The sequence below is a fragment of the Alligator sinensis genome, unplaced genomic scaffold, assembly GCF_000455745.1.
Source record: "Alligator sinensis unplaced genomic scaffold, ASM45574v1 scaffold599_1, whole genome shotgun sequence".
Taxonomy (NCBI): Eukaryota; Metazoa; Chordata; order Crocodylia; family Alligatoridae; genus Alligator; species Alligator sinensis.
This window is the reverse complement of record NW_005841968.1, coordinates 1-22,837: the sequence shown is the minus strand read 5'-3', so window position 1 is coordinate 22,837 and position 22,837 is coordinate 1. Positions and strand designations below refer to the sequence as shown.

Below are 22,837 nucleotides of genomic sequence, written 5' to 3'. Positions count from 1 at the left end.
CAGTAAGGAAGGAGGGGAAGGGGCTGCAGAGGGAACAAGGTGTGGGGGCAGGACAGAGGGCAAGGGGGCTACCTGACTCCCCAATTTTATTTTCCCTGCTGTACCAGTGAGAGGGGCACAAATTCAAGACAACCCTCCAAAAATTAGATTCTTCACCTGGAAAATTATAACAAATTTATTAATTTTCCATATATAGAATCTAGTTATTGGGGGGCTCATCTTATATTGGAGTAAATGCCTCCAAAGACCTCATATCACTCTGCAAGTATTAAGTTATTAAACGTCACAGAACCAGTGGTAGGCATGTATTCTAAAACCTTTTTACGGAAAGGCCAACTGAGGCACAAGAGAGATTAAATAGCTTGTTCAAGATTGCTTAGCAAGCTGACAAAAGCTGAGATGTTTCCTGCCTTAAAATCATTCAGGATGTAGAGGGATAATAGCTAACTTTTACTTAATTATAAAATGTTCCAACACCTGCACCAATAGCAATATAAACGGAGTGACCTGTTTCATTCACGGTTAAAGTTACAGTGGTTTCGCTCACTTAAGCCAGTATAGGAGTAATTAAATTAAAGTAATAGCAATTAAAGTAGAAGAGGGGATGTGCACTCCTAAGAAGTAAGCTCCTCTCCTGTCTTGAACATATTTTCAAGTTACACCTGTCCACAGGCTCAGTAATAAGTCTGCCATACTACTTCTCATATGCCATACTCTGCCATAGTTTCTCATATACCTGAGGACAACAATTCCTGATGAGAACAGGAAAACAACTGAAATAGTTTTGCTTTATGTCACTGGTTTTTAGGAAGGAAATAAAAGGAGGGCTACTTACGCCATAACAATAACACTGAAATCCAGCCAGTTCCATGGATCTCTAAGGAAGGTGAATTCTGTCATACAAAATCCTCTCGCCAATATTTTTATCAGAGATTCAAAAGTGTAAATGCCAGTGAAAGTATACCTGGGGAATAAAGCATCCAGAAAAAGCAGGAGCATTAGAGGTGAAGGGGAAAGGTTTTATGCATGTGCAGCTCATTTTTTCTGGGTCCACTCACAAGAAATACTTCTAGTCATTTCAGTGGGATTGCTCATGTGACTACTGGTTGCGGCATCAGGGCTTTTGTGAGTCAAGCAGACCCAGAACACACGAGAAATTGATAAGCGTTCTTGACAGCATTATAACGAATGCAAATTCTGTTGTAGCGTCTCCTGATGTTTCTGCCGTCACTGAGACGAGCGTGAAACCTGTACTGCCTGCAAGAGTCAATAGAGGAGAGATGATCTGTGTAGCATTCTTTGTTTTTTCCCCCTTACTTTAGTGAAAGATGAGTTGGCTTATCCACACCTCTCATCCCTCTCTACCTAGACCATTTCAATAATCGTCCTGTTAAATCATGTTTCAGTCTAACCTTGCGCATTAAGCAGGAATTAACTGATCACAAATCACCCAACTGAGAATGGGCAGGGAGGAAGTTCTCTGACCACTGAATGGTTTGTAATACAATTGAAATGATTCAGCAAATTAATCAACTGGGACCAAGTTAAATCCTTTTGTTATTTTTTAAATGAATTTCCTTTTTTTTTTTCTTAAAGGATGCATCATGATAAATACCATATTTACTTGCACCGCACATACCTTTCCCCAAAAATGAGTCTTTCAATATTGGGGTGAATGGCTTAAGTTGAGAAGTTGATTTTCTGCCCAGAATAGCAGTGACATTTCTATTCAGGCAGCACTGAGGGCTCATTAAAATCTTGATTTTCTGCTACTTGCTAAACAGGTGTTAATGATCCTCTCTTCTTTTTAATCATCTTGATGCTCCTCCAATCCACCTATCTTGTCTTCGGAAATTTCACTGACGAAATTGCAGTTTAGCTACTCCTGGTCTCTCTTCCCCTATTTCACAGCTCTGAAGATGCTTTTCAGCTCTTTTTACAACCCTAGATCTGCCCGTGGGATCCAGTCCTCAGCAGCTTCGGTTCCAGCTTTTGGCTGAACGACCAAGAAGTGCTGACAGTGCAGTTGTGGAGATTAGGCTCTGTGTCTGCTCTACATGGCCATAACGTTGAAAACTCTTTCTTTTTTCAATCTGCCTTCCCAAGAACAAGGCATGGGTTTTATTTGGAGATACATGGCATGTGAGAAAATATGGTTTATACAGAGTATATTCAGGACTGTAAGGACAAAATGGATTTATTTTATCTTCTCAAAATCTAGTAGCCTTTTTCATTCACAATTATTGAAGATTTCATCAAACTATTTTGCTCTTTAAAATGAATGATTTCTGATTTGGCACTTTAAGTTTGAGGGGCAAAGATTAGGACAGATTGGCTTTTATTTTGTTTTTTTATGTGAAAAGAAAAAGGAAAGAGTCATTCCATCAATTAAATACTCTCTTTGAGAATCCAGGTTCTTGTGTGGCCTTTTTGAGGCACCGATAACATCATTTTCATTTTCTTCTTTAAAGAAAGAAATGACTAGCACATCAGTATCTCCCTCTGGATTGTTCAACATCCAACGTACAGTCCCACAGCCCAACTCCTGGCACGTACCAATAAGGCTTTAGTCGTACACAGGATGGTTCTTTCCCTTGAACTAATTTCCAATAAGAAAAGGCGTGTGTGTGTGCACATGTGTGTGTGTGTGGAGCGGGGGGGGGACACAGACATAGTTGTAGGGAAGTAAAATTACACTGAAATCTATGATGTTTCCTCATATTAGGATGTTGTCCTGATAAAATTACCTCTTCTTTTGGCCAATTGATCTGTTTTGTTCAGTGTTGGCTAAAAGTTAGTAATTGATGACCAAAAAGGTAAGCCCTGCACCTGGGAACCTTACCGAAGAGGGGACTTTGCTACCTTTCCTTCAAGCCTTGACTAGCCCAGCTACTGGACCACAAAGCAGCAGATGGCTGTGTTTATTATATGTCAGTCAAAAATAAAAAGTGGATTCCAATTGGTTCAATGAGCCAAAATAATTGCTTAATGAGCTGTATGTTGATTAGCTTGCACATCTGGTTTCCATCTCCGAATGGAACATCTTGAAAACAACTTACAGAACTAGGTTTTCCCATCTATTGACTCCTCTGCGAAATCCTGTGAAATATGAACTTTCATTTCTACCCAGGGGAACTTTTACAATCTTTTCTCTGATGCCTGATGAAGGGTTTTTGCGCCCGAAAGCTTGCAATTAAAGAAATGTTTTTGCAAAAATCTTGTTGGTCTAAAAAAGATATCACCTCTGTCCACGAGCCCTGATTGCTTACAGGACTGCAAACTGACTGGACTTTTCTTTTAAAGCCAGTCTTCCCCTCCCCACAAAAGAAAACTGTCAAGCTCAGCCAGTTTCCTGAAGCCTCCAGTTATCCAAAAAGATGGCAACCCCATAAATAATTCTGAAGGCCTTTGGTGCCCATTTATAAAACTGGCCTAGAAATTATCGGGCTCTCCTCTATGCTACTGCATTACAGAAGGGCTTGGCAACATAAAGCCTATGGAGACATTAGAGCTGGGCTGCAAAGTTGGAGTCCTCTGCCTGTGTCCATGCTAGGGCTGGGCAGCTGCAAGCTGCATCCACATGGCCACCACTTCCTGCAGTCCTCACTCCCTGGCTGTGGCATGGGCCAACTTCTAGCCAATACAGAGCTGTGCCACATATGGGAGGTAATGGGGTGTAAATGGAGAGAAGCAAGGACTCAGCAATGACAGCTTCCAGCTGCCCAATCCCAATGCAGCTGCTGACCGGCTAGAAGCTGTACTGCAGCGGGAGCCAGGGAGCAGAGGACTAGGGGAAGTGGCAGTGGAGTGGGCACAGCTCTCAGCTGCCTGGCTCCAGTGTGGATGTCACCGAAGCCACCTGGCCACGTCAAACCGGAGTCTGGTTGTCCTGGCCCATGGCTTGCTAAAGGTTGCCACCGCTGCATTGTAGAACTAACTGAATCCCATGGACATTAACAGAAAGCTTCTCTCTAGTGTTAATGGGCTTGGAATTGGGCTTCTTCCACTTAAAACCCAACGTACTCTATAACTGTTTTCTGACATCATTCAATTTGAATTGCAGTAGTATATTTTCAACATATATCCAGCTCCTGAACCCCTTATCTGAAAACCTGAGGGGTGGCAGGTCAATTTTAAATAGTGGTCTAATCATACCAGGGTTTCATTCCAATGTAGCATAAGTGAGGGCACGTAGCAAAAAGCATTAAACTTGATTTCCAGGGGAGTTTTCATAGGGGAGAAACATCTGGCAAAACCAGTTGGTCAAGACAGAGAGCACACAGAAGTCATTTTCATGCAAAAAATTAAGAAACATAAAACAGGAAGAGAAGAGTGTAACAGAAGACAAAGGAGAGAACAGCTATGGAAAAGGCATAGATGGAACAGTAGAGATGCACAGAGAAAGTGTATATAAAGCAGTAGAAATACTTACTCAACATATTTATTCCAAGACGGAGTCTCCGATTGTGCCATGAACACACAATTGGTTAAAATAGTGCACATAATAAACATACTGAACAATGTAAAGATCTGAATTAAGGAAATATAATGACAGTAAACAAAGACCTCATAACATTTTCCTTGAATGTCATCACTGTCTAGTATGCTTAACCAGCACCATGCAGAACTGGTTTGAGACTATATATGAAGGGAATACCACTATGCCTAAAGGCAGGAACTTCTAGGAGTTCTCTGCTTTTCTCGCTGCTTGCATCTTTTATTCATGCAGTAAAGTAAAGTACACGCAAGAACTCTGCAACATTTATAAAACACAGCCCCCAAAATATACAGCCATGCTAAGACCTGGATTTGGTGACAAAGAGCATAATATGTAGGCAACCTCAGAATGAGCGGAGGGACTATGCATTTTTAACTGCATCTGGTACTTTCATCTCAGCACTTCTTGCTGTTTCCTGAAAGAAAGAGCAAACTGTCAGTAGGTGACTACAAAAGAAGAGACCTTCTAGGAAACCTGCTTCAAAATCGCTTCCTTCCTGCTCTTTTAGTGCTGATTCAATTCACACATTCTTGAGCAATAGAACAAGCTTGGTGAGACCACAGCTGGAGTACTGTGCCCAGTTCTGGGCTTCACAACTCAGAAACGATGTAGAGAAGCTCAAGAGAGTCCAGAGGAGAGCCACGCGCATGACCAGAGGACAAGAGAGCAGGCCTTATGAGGAGAGGCTGAGAGCCATGGGACTCTTCAACCTGGAAAAGCGCAGGCTCAGGGGGGACCTGGTGGCAGCTTGTAAGTACATAAGGGGTGTGCATCAGGATCTGGGGGAACGCCTGTTCACCAGGGCACCCATGGGAAGACTAGGTCCAACCGTCACAAACTCCTGCAAGACCATTTTGGGCTGGACATAAGGAAAAACTTCTTTACTGTCCAAGTCCCCAGGGCCTAGATTAGACTGCCCCAGGGGTGGTGCAGGCACCTACTCTGGACACTTTCAAGAAGCACTTGCATGCCTATCTTGCTGGGATCATTGGACCCTTGCTGACTGCCTGCCCTTTGGGCAGGGGGCTGGACCTGATGATCTTGCGAGGTCCCTTCCAGCCCTAATGTCTATGAAATGTATGAAGCTCTAGCCACTCCTTCTGTTGCTTCTAATGGGCTGAAGGTCCATGCCCTTGGTGTGGAAGGGTACTCAGGCATAGAAGCTGCTTTACAGGATGGTAATTTTAACATTGAATATACATACACCCAGCTGGAAACTTGGATGCATCTGTTAAGCCACCAAATACCCTATTTAGATGTCAATGCCATTGCTCAGCCTCTCAGATAAGTAGTGCAGATATGTAAATGACAATTTGATCATCTAAATCAGGGCTGTCCAGCTGGTAGCCTGCGGGCTGCAGAAACCCTGTGAGTGGTTAACATTGCCCCACAGACCTCAGCACCTCCGTTCCTGCTGCCATTCAGTGGGAAAGGTCCTGGGGGGGTGGGAAGGGAGGGTCTATGCACACCTCCTCCATGCGTTAACATTGCCCCACAGACCTCAGCACCTCCGTTCCTGCTGCCATTCAGTGGGAAAGGTCCTGGGGGGGGTGGGCAGGGAGGGTCTATGCACACCCCCTCCATGCAGCCAATTCAACAGGGGGTCATGTGCTACCAGCTGGAAGGTGGGGGGTGCATGTCACCAGCACAGCGCATGTGGTGGAGATGGGGGATTCCAGTACAGACTACAAAGTGGGGGGTATCCAAGGGAGGGCTGCAGTGGATTGTGTGCCTAAAATGTTCAGTGTGCAGCCCACAGACATACAAAGTTGGGCGGCCTTGATCCAGATAAAGAAATGAGCACCATAAATGGAGTTCCTGTGTTTGAAAACTGAGTTTCTTGAATTGCTTCTGTAAAATCACAAGAGGCATACTGCAAAATTAACAAATGCAATGAGATCCTCCCTTGCAAATAAAGGTTCACGTTATTGAAATGGTAAATGGAGAGAAGGATAAGGAAAATGACCTAGCATCCAGCTAATAGGCTGGCATACATGCAAGGTGAGATAACAGAATACAAAAAGGAACTTCCTTTGTTAGTGCAGAAAAAAGTACATACATTTTCATGCCAGCGTTTATTGTTTCCCTCTGATAATTTTATGTTAGAGAACAGCAATCCTACTTTCGGTTCAAGGGTATGTCCTGCAATATTTGCATCTGAACTGCACGAAAATCACCCTTTCATGGGGCCATGATCTCTGCTGAATACGGAGTGGAATGTTTTCTGATGTACGGCATATGCAAGTGCAAGATTAAATTGGTAGTAACTAACCCACGTATTCCCACATGTGAACTTAGAAACCAGTAATTGAACTCACAGGGACTACTCAGCCAAAAACATTTTCCAGTTCTGGGGCCTATACCTCCTAATGGATGACTGTGAAGGGGAGCTGATAACCAGCCTCATTTCTTAATGCAGATTTAGATGGGTGTATAGAAGTCAAGTCCATTTATCAAGAACTTGATTAGGCTGCAAACTATTTTCATGCTAAAAAAAATGCACTAAGCTTCATCTAGAAGATAATGGATTATTTTTCAGGTATCATGATCATTCTGTGACCCCCCTCCTCTCCCCCCCACTCCCAAATTCAGCTATCTTAGGCTATTCCAAACAAGCAATACCCTTCAGTTTAATTCTAAACAAGGGAAATCTCCCAGGGTAAAGGTCTGCAATTTCCCTTTACAGACCACCTCCCCCCTGAAATGTATCTTTGTATACTTATAAAGAAGTAAGTAACTGAACCGAGAAGGATTCCCCAAAGGCTTTAAATATAGGCAGGAGGCCTAATATTTTTACCTGGGAACTAACTGGGGCATCCAAGAAGACATTAAATTAACAGTGCAAAAGAAGGGCACCACAGGAAAAATGCAGAACAAACTCAAATTCAATTTGGTTGCAAATAAAAAAAACCATTTGGTGTGGACCAGCAATTCAATTACTAAGAAGTAGTTTACTCCAGATTTGACTCCACAGTAAATCGGTTCTGTAGTAAGGAGTGGATACGTGACCGGCTCTCCACACAAATGAAGCCTTATGAAGTATCTGACCACTCAATGGGAGAGATGCCCAAAACAAAATTGACAGTCCTGCCAGACACAAGAAACACACTCTGGTGTAAATTTACTTCTCACTTTCTCAGAAGTGACTTTATGCTGTAGAACAGCATTTTTTCCAGAGTAAATGCTGTATATCATGTGTCCACTTCAAGAATACTCCAGAGTAAATGTGTCATGTGTCTGCTCCTAGGTTCAAGAAGGCTAGGAACAGAAGAAACGTTTCAGTTGCTTATATATTAATACTAGAAATCTATGTAATAAGCAGAGAAATTAAAACAGAATGCACTGAAACACAGTGATTTACATGACCACAATGTGAAAAGTATCTGCTCATAAAAACACTATCCATTACCTACCTTTAGAGTTACTGGGAATTTTAAAGTGCAGGATCTTGGATACATATGGTTCAATATACTAACACTGAATCAAGCCAGAAAAAATGAGTTACTCTGCAGGTTGCATGCGTGGAAAGAAAAACCACCTTATTTTGAGAGCCATGTGCCGGACATCTCACGCAGCCAGTAGCAAGTGCTTCTAAAAATTACAGATAACAAACCTCCAACACAAGAACTGTGGCACCCAACATAGGATAAATCTGTTCCAGCCCTCAGGATGACAGACAGTGATGAGTTAATGAACAGACTGAAAACTGATGGTTGCTTCAGAACCAGTGATCATGGCCCGATTACATTCAATACAGGCCAAGAAAGATCAGTCACAATCAGTAATTACACATACGCTTGACGTTGCAAAAGGACTTACTTTCTAAAGCTGAAGGAAACAATGAACAAAATTGATTGGAAGAAAAAAAATAGACAAAAAACCAAATGAAAATAAGGGCTTCTCTAAGAATCATGTATTATATGGCCAAAAAGCCATGATTCAATTATCAAGAAAGAAGGCAACTTTGGCAAGAAGTCCAACACATTTATACACTGGAGTGCAGGCAGAAAACAGAAATAAAACAGCAATATGAATGAAAAGGAACAAGGAGGGTGTATATAACAACAGATGTATATCAGAAGTTATGAAGGTTAGAAAATTGATAAGGGGAGCTAAAGATGTAACTGAACAACATGTGGCTGGCAGGGTTAAATATAAGGTATATAAAAACTGAGGCATCCCATCAATGCTAAACGCCCGTTAATCAATAGTCAATAGAGATGGTAAATAGTTAATGATGTAAAAAAATAGGAGCTTTCATTAAATATTCTTGCGCCATATTTGGAACAAAGCAAGATGATTCACTTGTATCAGATAAGGATGCAAATGTACTTTCCATTCCATTAATAACTAAAGGACAATGTTAGACAACATCTACTAGGGATAAACATTTATAGATCAGCAGACCCAGGTAACTTGCAATTAATAGTCCTAAAAGAGTTGGCCGAGGAGACCTCTGGCCTTCTGATGTTCATTTTTGATAAATCTGGGAACACTAGACAAATTGCAGAAGACTAGAAGAGCATTAATGTTGTGCCAACATGCCAAAACATATCTTTGTGTTTATAAATGAGCATTGCAGGGGATCATGAAGAAGTGGAGGGAGAAGACCAAAGAGAAATCAAGGAATGAGAAGAGTATTAAAAAAAAACAGAGAGATGCCAGGAAAGGGCCACATCATCCTGCATTCGGGGTTCCCCTCAGGTCCAGAAATTTGGCAGAGGGAAGCAGCAATTATTGCTGCAGCTGCTATCCCACTGCCATGGGTTAGATGTTGAGTACCACTGTCCTAGGCCCTTTAGAAGACCCTACGACAAGACATAGGCCTGTTTGTAATGGCAAAAGCTGCCACAGTTTGAACTGGTTTCTAACATTCAACAGTGAAATAGGAACTGCCAGTAGGGGCATTAGGGGGATGCAGAGAGTTGGATATATCCCACCAAATGGCAATGTAGCTTCAGAGACAGAATTGTAAAGCTCGAGGAATCCCCATCAATCAGCTCCAGGAAACGTGGGCTTTCAGAGATTTGGGCTCCTATTCCATTATCTCTCTTTTACTGTGTGTTACAGCTGTCTGGGAAGTGTTGAAACAAGAATATAATCATTTTAATTAGAGATTAAAAATATCATCTGCCAAATAGCGACTTAATCCAGGATAGAAACGTCTGGAGTTGCCTGAGGAACAGGCTGAGCATAGCTTTAGCATTTGATGTCAGCAGTATGTCAACGATTAGTAGTATATCATGGGCTGGATTTTCAAAAGTATTCAGCACCAAAAGTGGCATCAGATTTTCAGAAGAGTTTAGCACCTTGTTAGGCACCTGAATGAAGTAGCCAGACTATCCAAAAGTCTGGACTCTCACCAACTTCCACTGAGCCGGTGCTGGAAAACTGGCTGTTTCCTGCAAGTGCTAAAAGAGAGGTGAAGGGTACTGCAAATCTGGGTGTCAGGGCCAATGGTGCTCCCACTTCAGCCAAAGACATATTACAGATGTCTCAAAGTGGCACCAAAAAGGACAGTAGAAGGCAGCTTTTCATTTAGTAATGGAGCAGAAACCCAGATTCAATCCAAATTTGCTGACTTCTGCTCAAACCCCTTAACAAATCAGGTTGTGTGAAACGGCATGAAACAGAGGTCAAGTAAACATTTGTACAGAATTGGGGCGGGCTGGCTGCTAGTGCAGGCAAAGAATGAGCACGTGAAGACAACAGTCTTTCTCTGAATTATTTTAAAACTCAAGTTGACTATTTCGGTGTTGAAGGGTCAAGACATTTTCAGTCAAGATTCCAGCTCCAAGCTTAGTTCCAATGAAGTTTCTCCTTCTACTTCAACAGAAAAAAAAAGGGGACCACAGCAGAAGAGTTCACATTGTGGCTCCTGTCCGATTCCAACGAACCTGCAAATTCTGCTAACTACCTTGTCACTAACAATCTCAGACGTATACAGTGCAAACCTCTAACTTGCAACAGGATGAAGTGCTGCATCACACCCATGGCCCTTTTTCAGGGCTGGCCCTGACAGTCAACGCTGTAAACATTGAGGGACTCGCAGGAGTCAAAAAGGACATTATTTTCAGGATGTGCACCAGTTACAACTGTCGTATGCTTTGTCGCCAAGAGACACAGAGATGGTCAAACAGCAATAGGCCCTGGGATGAGATTGGCCATCAAAAGGCAGCACGAGAAATATGGCAGCACTATCTTCATAAAACCAAAGCTTACCATCAACATAGCATTGATGACAGAACAAGATGACATTGAAATCTTGACCATCAATATAGACAACATCTCAATAACATCTGTTTATAAGCCTCCAGGGAAGTGTTTTGCCTTTGTGAGCCCAGGAAACCTAGACCGCAAAAAACCACACACAATCATTTGTGACTTTACGAGCCACCACATCACAAGGGGTTACAGCAAAAACGACGAGAATGGCAACTTGGTCAAAATGTGGGCCAAGGTATACCACCAAGCCTGATCCATGACTCAAAGCTACCTAGGTCTTTGACTAGCTCCCAATAGAGATGAAGCTGTAATCCAGATCTTGCCTATTTTTAAACAACAACATAGAAGTTATGGGAAAAAAAACTGTTGTAACCCACGGCTCACACAGCACAGACCAGTCACTATCAATATCACAGCAGGCATAACCCCAAATATGGTATCAGTGCATAGACATTTCAATTTTAAGAAAGCAGATCGGAGGGTCTTTTCCTAAGACCTTCACAAAGAAGTGACACACATCAAACTTGTCTTGGATAATTACGTCTTCTTCATGAATGCACTGTGCAAAGCCTCCAATACATATATACCTTGAGGATACAGACCTGAGTATACACCAGGGTGTACTCCCATGCTAGCAGCTGAATACAAAAAATACCAGCAAGTATTTCAAAGAGATTCTTTCTTAGAAGATACTATCTCAGCAGGGACAGCCCTAACTAACAAGCACCAAGGAAGGCGATGGGAATGGAAAGAATTGATCGAAGGAATAGATATGACCCACACTAGTTGGAAAGTAATGTTACCATTAGCAAGTTGAGTAATGACCCAAAGAAAGTACAGCAGAACCACAACATCACAGCCAACAAGATGGCTCACCAGCTTCTGCTCACCAGTCAAGTTCTGATTAAACATCCTAAAATATGGAGGACAATCATTTTAACACATAATACACAATGGATGAACTCAATGCCAGAATAAGTAACGTGAAGAATGACAAAGCAACTGGACTCAATGACATACGTATGGAGCAGATCAAGCACTTTGGTCCCACAACCAAGTTATGGATATTATGCCTTTTTAACAATTGCTCATCATACCTAGGCTGTGGCGACAAACCCATGTAATAGCTGTATTAAAGCCATGGATGGATGCCTCTGGCCCAGAGAACTTCAGGCCAGAGCTACTCCTGTGCCATCTTTATAAGCTTTACAAACATCTCATTTTCAATCACCTTACACCTTATATTGAACAACATCCAATATACCAGAACAAGCCAGATTCATACCAGAGAAGTCCTGCACTGGTCAAATATTAGATGTCACTGGGCATATAGAAGATGGATTCAAGAAAGATGACAACAGGTGCTGTATTTGTAGACCTATCAGTGGCATATGACACAGTCAGCCACTAAAACTTGCCTGCCAGAGTCTACAGTATGATGCTCGCCCACCACCTAGTGCAGCTCATCCAGTGTCTTTTGGAGAATAGATGTTTTTACATAGAATTGTGCAAGAAATGGAGTCACTGGAGATGACAACGAAATAGTCTCCCACAGGGCAGTGTGCTGACACCGATCCTCTTTAACATATATACCAATGACCAACCCATACAGAGCAATTCAAGGAGCTTCATATATGCTGATGATCTACGCATTGCATCACAGGTGGACTTAGCCACTGTCAAGAACTAACAGACATGTGCACTGAGCAACTTCGCAGATTATTGTAATAAGAACCAGCTTCACATCAACTGAACCAAGATGCAGGTTAAAGACTTTCACCTACACCATAGAAAAGCCAAATGGAAATTAAACATCACTCGGGATGGAATACCACTAACTAATCACCCAAACCTTGTGTACTAGGCAGTTACGTTGCATCAAACATTTACCTTCAAAGCACATGTAGAGAAGATGAAAGGGAAAGGCAGTGCCTGCAACAACATACTTCAAAAGTTGGTCATCTCAGAGTGGGGAGTGAACCCAGTTACATTATGAACCACTGCAATTGCCTTGTATTACTCAATTGCAGAGTATGCATGTCCAGCATGGGAATGACCAGCTCATGTCGAGAAACTAGACCCAGGGGTAAAAAAAACTGTGCAAAAAACTCTGAAGCAGCACACGCTCAGGCAGTATGTGCGGCTAAAAAGCAGAGCCAGGCTGCAGCTCTGGGAGGACCCCAGGTAAGGCTGCTTGGGCCAGCACAGTACTGACCCCAGCCCCCTCATGCCACCCGGGGCAACCTGCCGTGCTCCAAAGCATGCATGGCACAGGCATTCCCCAGGGACAAGAAGCGGCGGTGCACCTAGCTGTCTCCAGGGAACCAAACATTCATGCATGTCTGGATGTCCCCCTGGATGCTAGGCTAGCCACATCTCTTCCTTGGGATGCTGGTTGCTATAGAGCAGAGGCCGTCAAAGTCAAGCCCATGGGCTGGATGGGACTCGTGACATATTTCATTTCCCCGCAGCCCCTGCCCGCATCGCTCCAACCAGTTTCCATGGAGACCCCCAGGAGTGGCAGGGATATGACAGTGTGGGGTCAGGGTCTCCATGAATGTCTCCAGGGTCTCTATGCAGTGGTGAGTGTGAGCCACAACTGGGGTAGAGCCAGGATTGCAGCTCTGCCCCAGCTCTGGCCCATGCCATCACTGCTGCAAATCCCAGTGCTGGCCCCGGAGCAGCTCCCCACCCAGCTGCACTCCATGGAGACCCTTGCCCCATGCTGTCACGGCCCCACACCTCCATGGAGACTGGCTGGGGTGACGCGGGCAGGGCTGCTGGCCGGATTTACCATTTTGCCCCCACCTGCTTTAGAGGATGCCATGGAGCTGCTGGATGCCTACACCAGAATCTCACAGCAACATGCCTTCAAGAGAGGAATTTAACATAAGCTACCTGAGCAGCTTCCAAAATAACCATTCTTTCTTTTATCCTAATCAGGTGCCAGATTCCCAGTTAGCTGGCTTGGGAACTGGATGACTAGACCTTGCTACTGGTCTGGCAGGCTGCTCATCTAGCTACCCTATGCAGAAACCTCCCTTATCAGCCTCTGCAAGATTTCTAGTTTCTTCAGCCCCTACCCTCAATTTCTAATATGCCATTGACTCACTTGGGGGCCACTTTATTTGTATATAGGACCTCTTAGAGCAGGGGCTGGCAACATTTTGGGACAGAGAGCCAAAAACACCCGCAACCTCAACTTGTAAGGTGTTGGCATGCCATGGCCAGATTGCAGTGGAGCTGTGAGGGACCCAATCGTTGTGGCAGCACAGCCCTGACCCTTTCCCGCTGTCTGTCTCAAGGCTTGCAGGCCAAGCAAAATGCCTTTGCATGCCATGCTCTGGCACCCATGCCAGGGGTTGTCTACTCCTGTCCTAGAGTCTCAGACTAGAGCTCAAGGAACTGGGAAAGCCCAAGGGGTATTACAGACGCCTGTAAGAGAAGTGATTTGAACTACTGCAAGGTTACCTACAAATCCTCTGGACATTATTTCTCTTGCTTAATGGCCAGCCCATCCAAGCACAGCAGGATGAACTGTCATGCAGCAGAGAGCGCTGAAAAAGCAAACCCTTCGTTTGTGGAAATCTCAGAAGGCAGCACTGCAGAAATGCTGTTTCAGTTAAGAGCTAGAGTCTCCAAAGACTGTTTGGAGCATGATGCTTGCTCTGTCCTTTCTGTTCTCTTCTGTTGTCTGTACAGTACACTCAGCGATCGGAAAGGGAGATAAGGTATCTACTAAACAAGTTGCTTCAGACACTTCCGTGACAGGGCACCATTTGCTTATGCTTCTTTTGTTTTCCCTCTGGGGGAAAATAAAGATAGCTTGCTACTCTCATGCGAGACAATAGATCCAGCTTCTGAATTCATGCCTGTGATATTATCTGCTTGAGTACTTGCTGATTCAGGCTCCATTCTGCCTGAAATATTGACTTCCTGCTCTGCCACTTGGCCTCTGTGTTTAGAGTTCCCTTGATGTGAATGGCCTTTATCGACAGAAAACGATGTACTGCCTAATGCGGGAACTCTCCTCCTATCCTTTTGTGACTGGAGCTTTTTTCCTTCCATCTGCTTGCTGATGTACGAGACGGCTCTTAGATTGTCTGCCAGTACAGTTTCTTGAACTGGAATGCTGCTAGCCTAAACCCTTGGAAGTTTATCTCGTTGTATCCCTTGCTTGGGCATATTCCTGAAACACACTCCCTAGTACTCATACTTTGAATCCTGGAGGGTATTAAGATCTCTTCTTGTGGTCATTTGAGTGACGATCGTATTAGGTATAGAAGGGAATATTTCTACCTTGTCCTGTGCATTAGCAAGCACTACTGGCTTCCCTTGAACTTGCATGGATACAGGAATGGTGACGACACAGGGATCCAAACCTGCAACATCACTGGATATTCCTGCTTTCTGATAGTAGTCTCCAGTTCTCGGAGTCACACAAGTACCACTCCAGTGCCTGTGACTGACTTCAGCAAGGCTGTAGTGATGCAACCATGACCTGAATGATGCCACTGCCCTGTGTTGTTCTCAAAGACCATGGAATTAAACTTATAGAACAATAAAGTTTATTCAGAGAGCCTTCTTGGCCTGCTTATCTGCTGTTCCCTGCGGTTTGTGGGGAAACGTAACAATTTATACAGAACTTCCTTAAAGGTATCCACACATCTTCCCCTTTTACGTGTAACATATCCTCATGTAATACTAACATTGGAAGTTTAGTTCAACCCATTGATAAAGCACATTTGAACAGGTATCTATAAGTCTTTGTGTTGACTTTTTAGGTCCAAGTGATCTTCTCAGATTCTCTGCATTCTCAATCCTTATTGGTTTCCTTGTTCAGGTCTCTACTTGTGTGTCATTTTCAATCTCCTCTGTTGTTTCTTGTTGCTTTGTTGTTAGCTCTGTTTCCTTTGGTGAATCTTGTGATGCTGCTTCTTTTCTCCCCTTTACGAGCTGCAAGTGTCATCTTTTCCTTCTTAACATATGTCCTTCCAGTGTGACTACTTTATAGGATTCGGGAGCTACTTGATGGGAGACTAGTGCTTTTTGTTTCCACTTTTGTCGACCTGAAATAAGTACCATACCCTTGTTGTGCAGTTGTGGTAACTCCCTAGAATCCCTGTCATAATACCATTTTTGTAGGAGTTTGTTGAATTTTTTTAATGTTTTCACATTTTGCTTTTCGTTCTGATGAGCATCATCCACAAGATTTGGCAGCCTGGTTTTGAGTTTTCTGTTAAACAGCATTTCTGCTGGGGACAACCCATGTTTCATGGGTGTTGCCCTGTAATTTAAGAGTGACAGGTAACCATCAGTGTGTGAATCTGTAGCTTTTTTGCAAGAATTTCTTCGCTATTTGTACTCCATTTTCCACCAGACCAATGGACTATCACAGCCTCTTTTCTTTGTGCTAATCTGTACTTTTGGCATATTGTACAAGCCTATATAGCATCTTCCAAGTCATTATTTATGTTGGGCTAATATAGAGACCCCCTCGCTCTCCTTTTGGATTTTTCAATGCCTAGATGCCCCTCGTGTAGTTTTACATGTCTTTCTTTAGCACTGCTGGAACAACAAGTCATGAGCCTTTGAACAAAATGCCATCCAGTACTGGCAGCTCTCCTTTGAATTGGGAGCAGGGGCTAGGTCTATGTTTTCCTGGCCAACCAGAATAAATAGCAGTTGTCACTTTTTGCAATGTGGTGCCCTGAGCAGTACCTTCTGCCCACATTTTATTTGTGACAGGAATCATTCTTTTAATTAGATTAACATGTACTATGTCTGAGTCTGGAATTCTGTCATTTTCCATTGTGTCATATGCTCTGGATGACATATCTGCAATAAGCAGATGTTTTCCTGGTGTGTACTGTATGTCTAGATCATACATTTGCAGTTGAAAGAAAAGTCTCCGTAATCTGGTGGCATGTCTGATAACCCTTTCTTTGCTGTAGAAAGGGTTACCAAAGGTTTATGAACAGTTTCAGCTATCACAGCTTCCCATAGATGAATATATGACATTTCTTACAGCCATATACCAGAGCCAAACTTTTTCAATTTGTGCATATAGACACTCTGACTTAAAGAGTACCCTATATGCATATGCTACTGGTCTCCAGCTATACTCATGTTTTTAAAGCAAAGCGGCTCCAATGCCTTCCTTAGAGCCATCTGTTGACAATTTAATGGATCTTTTAGGGTTATAGTATTTTAATACTTCTTCCTTTGTGTATTTTTCCTTTAAGTTTTTTTTAATTCAGCTGCATGTTCACATTCCCATATCCACTGAGCATTCTTTTGTAGGAATGATCTAAGGTATTTGGTCTGCTCTGCTAAATTAGGTAGCTATTTCCCTAAAAAATTGATCATTCCCAGTAACCTTTGCACTCCTTCCTTATCCGTGTTGGGTGGCACGTTTTTAGTGGTTTTAACCCTTGCAGGATCGATTTGCACCCCTTTTTCAGAGAGCTTTTCACCCAGATATATTATTTCTTTGACCCTAAATTTGCATTTTTGTTTGTTCAGTTTCAACCTGCTCTGCAGGCTCTTTCCAGTGCCTTTCTTAGCCTCAAGTCACATCCTTCAATAGTATTTCCCTGAATTAAACCATAGTTCCATCAAGACCTTCAAAAAATGTTGCACCTTTCTGTGAAATATTTCAAATGCAGAACACAGTCTAAAAGGAAGTCTACAAAAGCAATATTTTCTGAAGGGTGTATTGAAGGTACGTAGTCTAGTGCTATTCTTTTCTAGGGGAATTTACCAAAACCCAGAAGAGGCATCCAAAGTGGAGAAATATTTAGCTTCTGCCGTAGGCGGCACTAGAAAAATATTACTGGAGTGGAAGAAAGGGACTGAGCGGTGCAAAGTATGCCTGCCTGACCCCACCTTTCCCTCCCGTAGGGCTGTTCTGTGGCCACTGCGCACTGGTGCTGTGCACGTGGTGGTGGAGGAGCGCATGGCAGCGGTGGCACTGGAGCTGCTGTTGCCAGCCCAGTTTTGGGGGGGATAAGCCCCATTAGCCCTGGCCTTCTACCGCCTATGCTTCTGTCATGTTGCTAAAAATCTCTGCCCTGGTGGGAATGGGAAAATTCTCCCTTTTGATGTACCTGTTCATTTGCTTAGGATCCAGAAGCAATCTCAAGGATCCATCTTTTTTCTGTTATAACCAGTGAATGAACCCAAGCAGTTGGCTGCTCTACTTTTTCTATTATGTCCATGTTAACTAATCTATCTAATTCCTTTTTCAGTTTCTCCCTTACCACAAGGGAAACATTTCTCAGAGCATGTATGATGGGAGTATTTGATTCTCTTAATTCTGTCTTGTACTCAGTTGGCAGTTTCCCTATGCCTTGAAACACATCATAAAACTCTTATGTTCTTGCTTTCTAGTCCCTCAGTGGCATCCATTCTCTTAATCAAAACCTAGAGTTTTATATGTTCAAAACCCAATAACTGGCACTAGCTTTCCTGGGACTGTTACAAACTGAACTTTTACTATATTACCCTTGTGTCTAACATGCAGTGTACAAACACCCTTGGTTGCAATCATGTTCACATTATATGCTCTAAGTTTTACTTTCTTACTCACATTATTCCAAAAATGAAAACTCTGAATTCTGGAATTACATTGACCTGCGCCCCTGTATCCAATTTAAAAGTTACCATTAGTCTATTGGTGTCCAGGGCAATTGTCCAGTCCTCGGAAGAATGAACTTCTTCTTGCATTGTGCCAATGAGGAATTCTTCCTCTTCCTCATTGCATAGACGATGGACCTGCCATTTCTTGTGCGGTGCATCCTGTTCCTTTCTGCAAACTCATGAAAACTGATTGAATCTTTTGCACTGTTGCAGCACTTACCAGTTGCAGGGCATTGCGTGGATTTGTGGTAACCCTCACAGCATCTGAAGCTGTCCATTGTTTCTTCAAGCAATTCTCTTCAACCTCCACTTGCCTGCTTTGTAGTGAGGTCCTCCTTTCTATATTATTTGTGTGTTGCCTTAGGTTTTGCAGTCTTGTAATCTTGTCTAGTTCAGCTTATTCTGCTTCTTCATCCAGCTTGTGCAGCCTGGTGTTTGTTATCTCAGCTGCTGGGCACATTCTAACTGCCCTTTCCAAATTAAGGTCAGGATCCTCTAGCAGTCTTTTCCTGAGGTTTGTATCCCTTATATTTAATACTATTTCATCTCTGATCATAGACTCTTTTAGTTCTCCAAAACTGCATGTCTGGCTCAGCAGTCTGAGGTCTTTGACAAATTCCTCTATTGTCTCACAATCTTTCTGCCGTCTCATATGGACTTGAATACCATCCAAAGGTTTCATTTTGTTTAGGTATGCAAATATTCCTCAAACATTTTTATTACTGTACCATAGATTTTCTATTCTGTTTCTGACAGTTGTAGGCCATTATAAAGAAACAGAGCTTCTGGGACTGCTATATCTAAAAAAATCTAGCTATCTCAAGTGGATCTTCCTTCTCTGCAGCTCCACTGGCCATCATATAGATGGTGAAGCTCTGATTAAATTTCTTCCAGTTTTCTACTGCACTGCTAGAGAAATTTAATTCCTCTGTAATTCTGAGATGCTCCATTTTTCTCTCTCTCGTACCCCACTCCTGGTACCATGTGTTGTTCTCAAAAGGCCAAGGAGTTGAACTTATGGAACAAGAAAGCTTGTTTATTCAGAGATCCTTCTTAGCCTGCTTATCTGCTGTTCCCTACTCCCCTTCCCTGGCAAATATAACAACATATACATATCTTTCTTAAAGGTATCCATACATCCTCTTTCCCTTCTCCTTCCCCTCTATGTCCAGCAGCAAACTATTCTCTCATGAAGTCTGACCCATGATGAAGTGTCTCCAACACAGCCTCTTGATCCTTAGGAGTCTCTTGGTTGGCAACTTACGCTGACTTCTTTATTAGAACTCCTCTTATTTTAAGCTTTGCACATATATCCTCCAATACAAACATATTTCACATTTCCAAGCCTATGTCTTCTACTGGATGGAGAATTCACGGTGAAAGAGATAGTCAGTGTTTGTTGAGTTTGATGATCAATCAACAAAATTGCGATGTTATCTGCTTAATACGTGCTAAAGGTCTTTTGTTGCCATGGGCACTGCTATTATGGTACTGACTGTTACTAAGGTGTCATGCAGTCATTATAGCTACCTGTGGATTCTCCAAACTCGCAGTATGACTGTCAATACCAGACCCTTTGTGTAGACCTCGGGAAAGGCTGGTAATGCAAAAGGGAAGGTGTGATATTAGGAATGGATGTTCTTGTAAACAAGTGAAGGAATCTCTGATTTAAGAAGCGAATGGATGGTAATAAATAGGCTTCAGTACACCAGAGAGATAGTGGCTAAAACAGACTGCAATGTTGCCATAAAATTATTTGTAAAGGCTCTGAAGTGGTTCAATTTCTTCAGGACTAGAGCCAAGCTAAAATAAGAATTTCTCTCTCATGAAAAATTCTGATAGTTCAATATTTGCTTTCATCCCAAATCAAAAAGGATAGTTGAATGTAACTTTTTTTTTTCCTGATCAAAGAAAAAAAGTTTTAGAAATGGTTTGAATGGGAAAAAAACCCTGTAAAACCATCTTGAGGCAATTGTTTAGTACATGTATTTATTTTTAAACTCATTTTAACCCTACAGAGCAATTTTCTTTCTTTAGATTTAAAAAAACCCCACATAGTTATATAGGTATTTTGATATCTTACCATAAATGTCTCCTGCAGCAGAAGGGAACAGTTCTCCTCCCTGAAGCGCTGCTGTTTTCTGCGTTCTGGTTCTGAAGAGCCGGGTTGCTCAGGATCGAATGTCTGCATGCAATCATCACTGAAGCGACTAGGAGATGGTGAGGAAGGATCTGCAGGACCACTAACCACTGAATGCAGGATTGTGCCTTTCAAGTACTGCTCTATATTGGGTATGGAGGGAGGCAAAGCTATGTTGTCCCAGAAATTTTGCAGAAGTAGCAAAGCTGCTGTTCCCTCCCATACAGAAAGTGCATTCCTCTCTTGCTGGCCAGTGTAGGGTCAGGGATGAGGCCATGACCCTGCCACATCCTTGCCCAATATAGCCAGTCTTAGTGATACTACCAGTGCTAGTCCCACACAGTCTTTGCATTCAGATATCTCTCAAAGGTGTCCTCTTTTACCAACTGTGGAGTCCAGTTGGTAGCAATCTCTCCAAAGTCAATAAGACTATTCAAATGACCATGGCAATTAATGTTCAGCAATATAGTTCTCATAAAACATTCAATTACATCCTCACTACAGGAAAAAAAAAAGAACGTACCCTCCTGGTTATGCTGGTGGTAAATGCAAGCAAGCATTGAAGTGTTAGAAGAGCTGGATAAAAACAAATAATTTCCTACCCATATCAGCTTTAATAAAGGCATAGAAGGAGAGAAATCAACTGAAAGGATATGAATGTACCAAAATTTTAATTGCTGCTCTTCTGATGGGATGGAAAGGGCTAAGTATATACATGGCAGGAGTGGCACTAAATCGAAAGATTGTCTTCCCTTTGTTCAGTACTATAAATGTCTGGAAAACAAAATAGGAAATAGGAGAACATTTAGTGATTGCACTTGTGCCCCAGGCCACCTCCCACATGCAAATTCCCTCCTTTTGTATGCCCCAAACATCCTTCTCAACGCCCACCCAGCTGCAAAAGGTCCCTTTTCACCCTACGACCAGTTTTCCTCTCAAATCATTCCCAGCGGTAGAGCACTCCTCACCCCCATAAGCAGTGCTTCAAATATCCTTTGTCACAGATCTTTGAGCTGCTGCCTCCCCGCTGCTCAAGGCAGATTCCTCTCCCTCCATCTTTTGGCTTTCTTACCCAATCTCCTTCACACCAATTTCCCGCATTTGTCTACACGTTTGTCTACAACATCTACACGTTTTGCCCTGGCTTTAGTTTGCACATTGTTCGGGGCAGGGATTGCCGTTTTTATATAGGTTGCTCAGTTGCTTCCACAATGTAAATGGTTTGGAGGCAAGCCGTATGGATGAGGTGACCCTAAGTCAAACCAGTCAGGGGACTGTAGTTTTGGGCAATACCGGGACACTGGCAATTTGCCCAACTGCATTTAGAGCAGCCCCTACAATACCTTACCTCTGCCTAGAGGGGCTGACCCACTGCAGCAGCAGGACCAGGCTTTTCAAAAGTGAACTACAGGTAACTTTGTAATTCACCCATTAACAATCTGCCCCTCTGATCTTCCAGACTAAAATCCAGCATCTCCAGGCAAAAGCAACATAGCTATAGGTATTCATGGTTTGATCTTTGTGACATGCAACATGTTTACATTGGTGTAACCTGCTTTTGCACCTGAGAAGCGAATACACGATGTATAGGCCTACACTGGATTCTGGTGTAGAGCTGCCAGTGGAATAAGCACAATACAAATACACCAGTATGACTTACACCTATCATGTAAACACCACATGTCTGCAGTAATCCCCCCTCCCCGTAGCCATTTGCTTAAAGCAAACAGGCTATTACCTAATCTCCCTCCCACTTAATAGCATGATGCTCTATTAGCACCTACTGTGGCAGTCACCTTGATGGTCACGTACCCATCCTTGATCTCATTATGCCAATGTACAAAACCAACATACATTAGTGTTACCATGTGTCCAGGCCCTGCAAATATAAGGGCACAACTTGGTTACCACAAAGTAAAAGGGCCATGGACTGACTGCATCACACCTATGACAGCCGCCTATGTGCATGCAGGCTTACTCTGCAGTGAATAAAAGCTTACCCTTCTTGCACTGACAGCTAAGCTCCTATGTCTTAGCCTTTATTTTCTGCAGGGTAAAAGCAGGCACACAGGCAATTTCTGAGGAGCAGCTGATGCACAATAAATTCTCACCACTGTTACCTGGTGGTAACTAGTTCATGGGTCCGTGCCCCCAAATAAAGCACCTACTTCTTCAAGTCCATTGACCTGGGGTTACTTTTGCTGTTTACATTTCAAAACATGCTCATGAAAACGCCATCAGGGAAAGATGCAAGAACTTAACCTATGGGATTAGAGTCGAAACAGAGACAAGAGCACGCCAATCCCTTGCACCCAAAAGGATTGGGGGTTGTC

At 42.9% G+C, this 22,837-nt stretch overlaps 1 protein-coding gene across 8 annotated transcripts in view; it reads right to left on the bottom strand.

The window, feature by feature from the left end:
• Window positions 1-21,275, bottom strand: part of LOC102380629 (sodium channel protein type 5 subunit alpha) — a 252,836-nt gene extending 231,561 nt beyond the window's left edge. For 7 of the 8 annotated variants that reach the window (XM_025200461.1, XM_025200458.1, XM_025200464.1 and 4 more), the window contains exons 1-3: window positions 21,160-21,275; window positions 4,433-4,522; window positions 836-964 (exon numbers count right to left, since the gene is read on the bottom strand). In XM_025200461.1, the coding sequence (XP_025056246.1) occupies window positions 836-964; window positions 4,433-4,522; window positions 21,160-21,221 (281 nt within the window). In that variant the 5' untranslated portion in view covers window positions 21,222-21,275. Of the gene's footprint in view, window positions 1-835; window positions 965-4,432; window positions 4,523-21,159 lie in introns of those variants that run through there. The other variant, XM_025200467.1, reaches the window with a different exon arrangement.
• Window positions 21,276-22,837: the final 1,562 nt, after the last annotated feature.